General features: G+C 46.0%; 1 protein-coding gene across 1 annotated transcript; it reads right to left on the bottom strand.

The window, feature by feature from the left end:
- Nucleotides 1–3,660: 3,660 nt before the first annotated feature.
- LOC138297179 (calphotin-like) lies at nucleotides 3,661–5,230 on the bottom strand. Its single transcript, XM_069236673.1, has 2 exons — nucleotides 3,788–5,230; nucleotides 3,661–3,693 (listed from the first exon to the last, which is right to left on the bottom strand). The coding sequence occupies exons 1-2, from the start codon at nucleotides 5,228–5,230 to the stop codon at nucleotides 3,661–3,663; spliced, it is 1,476 nt and encodes a 491-aa protein (XP_069092774.1).
- Nucleotides 5,231–8,000: the final 2,770 nt, after the last annotated feature.

The following is an 8,000-nucleotide window of genomic DNA, read 5'->3' as shown; positions in this document are numbered from 1 at the left end:
GATTAGAGAAGTAACCACAGCTGTAATGACCGAAGTGATCAGAGAAGTAATCATAGCTGTAACAACAAAGGTGATCAGAGAAGTAACCACAGCTGTAATGACACATGGTCAGAGTAGTAACCACAGTTGTAATGACAGGTGATCAGAGGAGTAACTACAGCTGTAATGAACGAGGTGATCAGAGAAGTAATGACTGAGGTGATCAGAGAAGTAACCACAGCTGTAATGACAGAGGTGATCAGAGAAGTAACCACAGCTGTAATGACTGAGGTGATCAGAGAAGTAATGACTGAGGTGACCAGAGTAGTAACCACACGTGTAATGACATAGGTGATCAGTGAAGCAACAACAGCTGTAATGACTGAGGTGATCAGAGAAGTAATGACTGAGGTGATCAGAGAAGTAACATCAGCTGTAATGACTGAGGTGATCAGAGAAGTAATGACTGAGGTGATCAGAGAAGCAACAACAGCTGTAATGACTGAGGTGATCAGAGAAGTAACAACAGCTGTAATGACTGGGGTGATCAGAGAAGTAATGACTGAGGTGATCAGAGAAGTAACCACAGCTGTAATGACAGGTGATCACAGTAGTAACCACAGCTGTAATGATCGAGGTGATCTGAGTAGTAACCACACCTGTAATGACAGAGGTGATCAGAGAAGCAACCACAGCTGAAATGAAAGAGGTGATCAGAGAAGCAACAACAGCTGTAATGAAAGAGGTGATGGGTGACCAGAAAAGCAACAACAGCTGTAATGACAGAGGTGATCAAAGAAGCACCAACAGCTGTAATGACCGTGGTGATTAGAGAAGTAACCACAGCTGTAATGACACAGGTCATCAGAGAAGTAATGACCAAGGTAATCAGAGAATTAACCACAGCTGTAATGACAGGCATGATCAGAGGAGTAAGCACAGCTGTAATTACAGAGATGATCAGAGGAGTAATCACAGCTGTAATGACAGGCATGATCAGAGAAGTAACCACAGCTGTAATGACAGAGATGATCAGAGGAGTAAGCACAGCTGTAATGACAGGCATGATCAGAGAAGTAACCACAGCTGTAATGACAGGTGATCAGAGGAGTAACTACAGCTGTAATGAACGAGGTGATCAGAGAAGTAATGACTGAGGTGATCAGAGAAGTAACCACAGCTGTAATGACAGAGGTGATCAGAGAAGTAACCACAGCTGTAATGACAGGTGATCACAGTAGTAACCACAGCTGTAATGTTAGAGGTGATCAGAGTAGTAACCACACCTGTAATGACAGAGGTGATCAGAGAAGCAACCACAGCTGAAATGAAAGAGGTGATCAGAGAAGCAACAACAGCTGTAATGAAAGAGGTGATGGGTGACCAGAAAAGCAACAACAGCTGTAATGACAGAGGTGATCAAAGAAGTACCAACAGCTGTAATGACCGTGGTGATTAGAGAAGTAACCACAGCTGTAATGACACAGGTAATCAGAGAAGTAATGACAAAGGTAATCAGAGAATTAACCACAGCTGTAATGACAGGCATGATCAGAGGAGTAAGCACAGCTGTAATGACAGAGATGATCAGAGGAGTAATTACAGCTGTAATGACAGGCCTGATCAGAGAAGTAACCACAGCTGTAATGACAGAGATGATCAGAGGAGTAAGCACAGCTGTAATGACAGGCATGATCAGAGAAGTAACCACAGCTGTAATGACAGGTGATCAGAGGAGTAACTACAGCTGTAATGAACGAGGTGATCAGAGAAGTAATGACTGAGGTGATCAGAGAAGTAACCACAGCTGTAATGATAGAGGTGATCAGAGAAGTAACCACAGCTGTAATGACTGAGGTGATCAGAGAAGTAATGACTGAGGTGATCTGAGAAGTAACAACAGCTGTAATGACTGAGGTGATCAGAGAAGTAATGACTGAGGTGATCAGAGAAGCAACAACAGCTGTAATGACTAAGGTGATCAGAGAAGTAATGACTGAGGTGATCAGAGAAGTAACCACAGCTGTAATGACAGAGGTGATCAGAGAAGTAACCACAGCTGTAATGACAGGTGATCACAGTAGTAACCACAGCTGTAATGATCGAGGTGATCAGAGTAGTAACCACACCTGTAATGACAGAGGTGATCAGAGAAGCAACCACAGCTGAAATGAAAGAGGTGATCAGAGAAGCAACAACAGCTGTAATGAAAGAGGTGATGGGTGACCAGAAAAGCAACAACAGCTGTAATGACAGAGGTGATCAAAGAAGCACCAACAGCTGTAATGACCGTGGTGATTAGAGAAGTAACCACAGCTGTAATGACACAGGTCATCAGAGAAGTAATAACCAAGGTAATCAGAGAATTAACCACAGCTGTAATGACAGGCATGATCAGAGGAGTAAGCACAGCTGTAATGACAGAGATGATCAGAGGAGTAATCACAGCTGTAATGACAGGCATGACCAGAGAAGTAACCACAGCTGTAATGACAGAGATGATCAGAGGAGTAAGCACAGCTGTAATGACAGGCATGATCAGAGAAGTAACCACAGCTGTAATGACAGAGATGATCAGAGGAGTAAGCACAGCTGTAATGACAGGCATGATCAGAGATGTAACTACAGCTGTAATGACAGAGATGATCAGCGGAGTAAGCACAGCTGTATCGACTTAGGTGATCCGAGTAGTGGCCACACCTGTAACAACAGAGGTGATTAACCACAGCTGTAATGACAGAGGTCATCAGAGAAGTAGCCACAGCTGTGATCACATATACTCCCACGGAACAATGGCTGGAACTAAAGCAAACACCACAACTTCAACCACAGCAGAGATAACAGCAGCAATAGATGTTACCACAGCAGGAACCACAGCAGAGATAACAGCAGCAATAGATGCTACCACAGCAGGGACCATAGCAGAGATAACAGCAACAACAATAGATACTAAAACAGCTGGAACCACAGCAGAGGTAACAGCAGCAACGATAGATGGTACAAAAGCAGGCACCACGGCAGAGATAACAGCAACAATTGATGATACCACAGCACGGACCACAGAAGAGCTAGCAGCAAGAATAGATGCTACAACAGCAGGAACCACAGCAGAGATAGCAGCAATGCCTGATGCTACAACTGCAGAAACTACAGCAGAGATAACAGCAGCATCAATAGATGGTAACGCAGCTGGAACCACCGCAGAGATAGGAGCAAGAATAGATGCTACAACAGCAGGAACCACAGCAGAGATAGCAGCAATGCCTGATGCTAGCACTACAGGAACCACAGCAGAGATAACAGCAGCAACAATATATGGTACCGCAGCTGGAACCACAGGAGAGATAGTAGCAATAATAGATGCTACCCCTGCAGGAACCACAGCAGAGATAACAGCAGCAATGATAGATGTTACCACAGGAGGAAACACAGAAGAGATAACAGCAGCAATGATTTATGCTAGCACCGCAGGAACCACAGCAGAGATAGCAACAGCAACAATAGATATTACCACACCAGGAACCACAGCACAGATAGCAGCAGCAATGATGGATGCTACAACAGCAGGAACCGCAAGAGAGATAACAACAGCAACAATAGAGGCTACCACAGCAGGAACCACAGCAGAGATACCAGCAGCAATAGATGCCACCACAGCAAAGATAACATGAACAATAGATGCTACCACAGCAGGCACCACAGCATATACAACAGCTGCAACAATAGATGGTATAACAACAGAGATGACAGCAGCAACAGTAGCAGCTGGGAGCACAGCAGAGAAAACAACATGAACAATAGGTGCTACCACAGCAGGAACCACAGCAGATATAGCAGCAGCAACGATAGGTGTTACAACAGCAGGAAGCACAGCAGAGATAGAAGCAGCAATAGATGCTCCCACAGCAGGAACAACAGCAGAGATAGAAGCAACAAAAGATGGTCCCACAGCAGGAACCACAGCAGAGATAAGAGAAGCAGCAATAGAGGCTACCACAGTAGGAACCACAGCAGAGATAACAACAGCAACAATAGAGGCTACCACAGCAGGAACCACAGCAGAGATACCAGCAGCAATAGAGGCTACCACAGCAGGAACCACAGCAGAGATACCAGCAGCAATAGATGCCACCACAATAAAGATAACATGAACAATAGATGCTACCACAGCAGGCACCACAGCATATACAACAGCTGCAACAATAGATGGTATAACAACAGAGATGACAGCAGCAACAGTAGCAGCTGGGAGCACAGCAGAGAAAACAACATGAACAATAGGTGCTACCACAGCAGGAACCACAGCAGATATAGCAGCAGCAACGATAGGTGTTACAACAGCAGGAAGCACAGCAGAGATAGAAGCAGCAATAGATGCTCCCACAGCAGGAACCACAGCAGAGATAGAAGCAACAAAAGATGGTCCCACAGCAGGAACCACAGCAGAGATAGCAGCAGCAACGATAGGTGTTACAACAGCAGGAAGCACAGCAGAGATAGAAGCAGCAATAGATGCTCCCACAGCAGGAACCACAGCAGAGATAGAAGCAACAATAGATGGTCCCACAGCAGGAACCACAGCGGAGATAAGAGAAGCAGCAATAGAGGCTACCACAGCAGGAACCACAGCAGAGATACCAGCAGCAACAATAGAGGCTACCACAGCAGGAACCACAGCAGAGATACCAGCAGCAACAATAGAGGCTACCACAGCAGGAACCACAGCAGAGATAGCAGCAGCAACGATAGGTGTTACAACAGCAGGAAGCACAGCAGAGATAGAAGCAGCAATAGATGCTCCCACAGCAGGAACCACAGCAGAGATAGAAGCAACAATAGATGGTCCCACAGCAGGAACCACAACAGAGATAAGAGAAGCAGCAATAGAGGCTACCACAGCAGGAACCACAGCAGAGATAACAACAGCAGCAATAGAGGCTACCACAGCAGGAACCACAGCAGAGATACCAGCAGCAACAATAGAGGCTACCACAGCAGGAACCACAGCAGAGATACCAGCAGCAATAGATGCCACCACAATAAAGATAACATGAACAATAGATGCTACCACAGCAGGCACCACAGCATATACAACAGCTGCAACAATAGATGGTATAACAACAGAGATGACAGCAGCAACAGTAGCAGCTGGGAGCACAGCAGAGAAAACAACATGAACAATAGGTGTTACCACAGCAGGAACCACAGCAGATATAGCAGCAGCAATAGATGCTACCACAGCAGGGACCATAGCAGAGATAACAGCAACAACAATAGATACTAAAACAGCTGGAACCACAGCAGAGGTAACAGCAGCAACAATAGGTGTTACAACAGCAGGAAGCACAGCAGAGATAGAAGCAGCAATAGATGCTCACACAGCAGGAACCACAGCAGAGATAAGAGAAGCAGCAATATAGGCTACCACAGTAGGAACCACAGCAGAGATAACAACAGCAACAATAGAGGCTACCACAGCAGGAACCACAGCAGAGATACCAGCAGCAATAGATGCCACCACAGCAAAGATAACATGAACAATAGATGCTACCACAGCAGGCACCACAGCATATACAACAGCTGCAACAATAGATGGTATAACAACAGAGATGACAGCAGCAACAGTAGCAGCTGGGAGCACAGCAGAGAAAACAACATGAACAATAGGTGCTACCACAGCAGGAACCACAGCAGATATAGCAGCAGCAACGATAGGTGTTACAACAGCAGGAAGCACAGCAGAGATAGAAGCAGCAATAGATGCTCCCACAGCAGGAACCACAGCAGAGATAGAAGCAGCAACGATAGGTGTTACAACAGCAGGAAGCACAGCAGAGATAGAAGCAGCAATAGATGCTCACACAGCAGGAACCAAAGCAGAGATAAGAGAAGCAGCAATAGAGGCTACCACAGTAGGAACCACAGCAGAGATAACAACAGCAACAATAGAGGCTACCACAGCAGGAACCACAGCAGAGATAACAACAGCAACAATAGAGGCTACCACAGCAGGAACCACAGCAGAGATACCAGCAGCAATAGATGCCACCACAGCAAAGATAACATGAACAATAGATGCTACCACAGCAGGCACCACAGCATATACAACAGCTGCAACAATAGATGGTATAACAACAGAGATGACAGCAGCAACAGTAGCAGCTGGGAGCACAGCAGAGAAAACAACATGAACAATAGGTGCTACCACAGCAGGAACCACAGCAGAGATAGCAGCAGCAACGATAGGTGTTACAACAGCAGGAAGCACAGCAGAGATAGAAGCAGCAATAGATGCTCACACAGCAGGAACCACAGCAGAGATAAGAGAAGCAGCAATAGAGGCTACCACAGTAGGAACCACAGCAGAGATAACAACAGCAACAATAGAGGCTACCACAGCAGGAACCACAGCAGAGATACCAGCAGCAACGATAGGTGTTACAACAGCAGGAAGCACAGCAGAGATAGAAGCAGCAATAGATGCTCCCACAGCAGGAACCACAGCAGAGATAGAAGCAACAATAGATGGTCCCACAGCAGGAACCACAGCAGAGATAAGAGAAGCAGCAATAGAGGCTACCACACCAGAGAAAACACCATGAACAATAGATGCTACAACAGCAGCAAACACAGGAGAGATAAAAGGAGCAACAATAGATGCTATTGCGGCAGGAACCACAGCAGATATAGCAGCAATGGTAGATGCTACCACAGCAGGAACCACAACAGAGATAGAGAAGCAGCAATAGAGGCTACCACAGTAGGAACCACAGCAGAGATAACAACAGCAACAATAGAGGCTACCACAGCAGGAACCACAGCAGAGATACCAGCAGCAATAGATGCTACCACAGCAAAGATAACATGAACAATAGATGCTACCACAGCAGGCACCACAGCATATACAACAGCTGCAACAATAGATGGTATAACAACAGAGATGACAGCAGCAACAGTAGCAGCTGGGAGCACAGCAGAGAAAACAACATGAACAATAGGTGCTACCACAGCAGGAACCACAGCAGATATAGCAGCAGCAACGATAGGTGTTACAACAGCAGGAAGCACAGCAGAGATAGAAGCAGCAATAGATGCTCCCACAGCAGGAACCACAGCAGAGATAGAAGCAACAATAGATGGTCCCACAGCAGGAACCACAGCAGAGATAAGAGAAGCAGCAATAGAGGCTACCACACCAGAGAAAACACCATGAACAATAGATGCTACAACAGCAGCAAACACAGGAGAGATAAAAGGAGCAACAATAGATGCTATTGCGGCAGGAACCACAGCAGATATAGCAGCAATGGTAGATGCTACCACAGCAGGAACCACAACAGAGATAAGAGCAGCAATATATGCTACCACAGCAGGAACCACAACAGAGATAGCAGCAATAGATGCTACCACAGCAGGGACAACAGCAGAGATAACAGCAGCAACAATATATGCTACCACAGCAGGAACCACAGCAGAGATAAGAGCAGCAGCAATAGATGCTCCCACCGCAGGAACCACAGCAGAGATAAGAGCAGCAGCAATAGATGCTACCACACCAGAGATAACACCATGAACAATAGATGCTACAACAGCAACAACCACAGGAGAGATAACAGGAGCAACAATAGATGCTATCGCAGCAGGAACCACAGCAGATATAGCATCAATGATAGATGCCACCACAGCAGGAACCACAGCAGATATAGCAGCAATGATAGATGCTACCACACCAGGAACCACAGCAGAGATAAGAGCAGCAGCAATAGATGCTACCACAGCAGGAACCACAGCAGAGATAACAGCAATAATAGATGCTACAACAGCAGGAAGCACAGCAGAGATAACAGCAATAATAGATGCTATAACAGCAGGAAGCACAGCGGAGATAACAGGAGCAACAATAGATTGTATAAAAGCAGGAACCACAGCAGAGATAACAGCAACAATAGATGCTACTACTGCAGGAACCACAGCAGAGATAACGGCAACAATACTTGATGCTACCACTGAAGGAACCACAG

This window comes from Pleurodeles waltl, chromosome 5, assembly GCF_031143425.1.
Source record: "Pleurodeles waltl isolate 20211129_DDA chromosome 5, aPleWal1.hap1.20221129, whole genome shotgun sequence".
NCBI classification, from domain to species: domain Eukaryota; kingdom Metazoa; phylum Chordata; class Amphibia; order Caudata; family Salamandridae; genus Pleurodeles; species Pleurodeles waltl.
The sequence above is the reverse complement of the archived record's forward strand: the minus strand, read 5'-3'. Positions and strand labels throughout refer to the sequence as shown.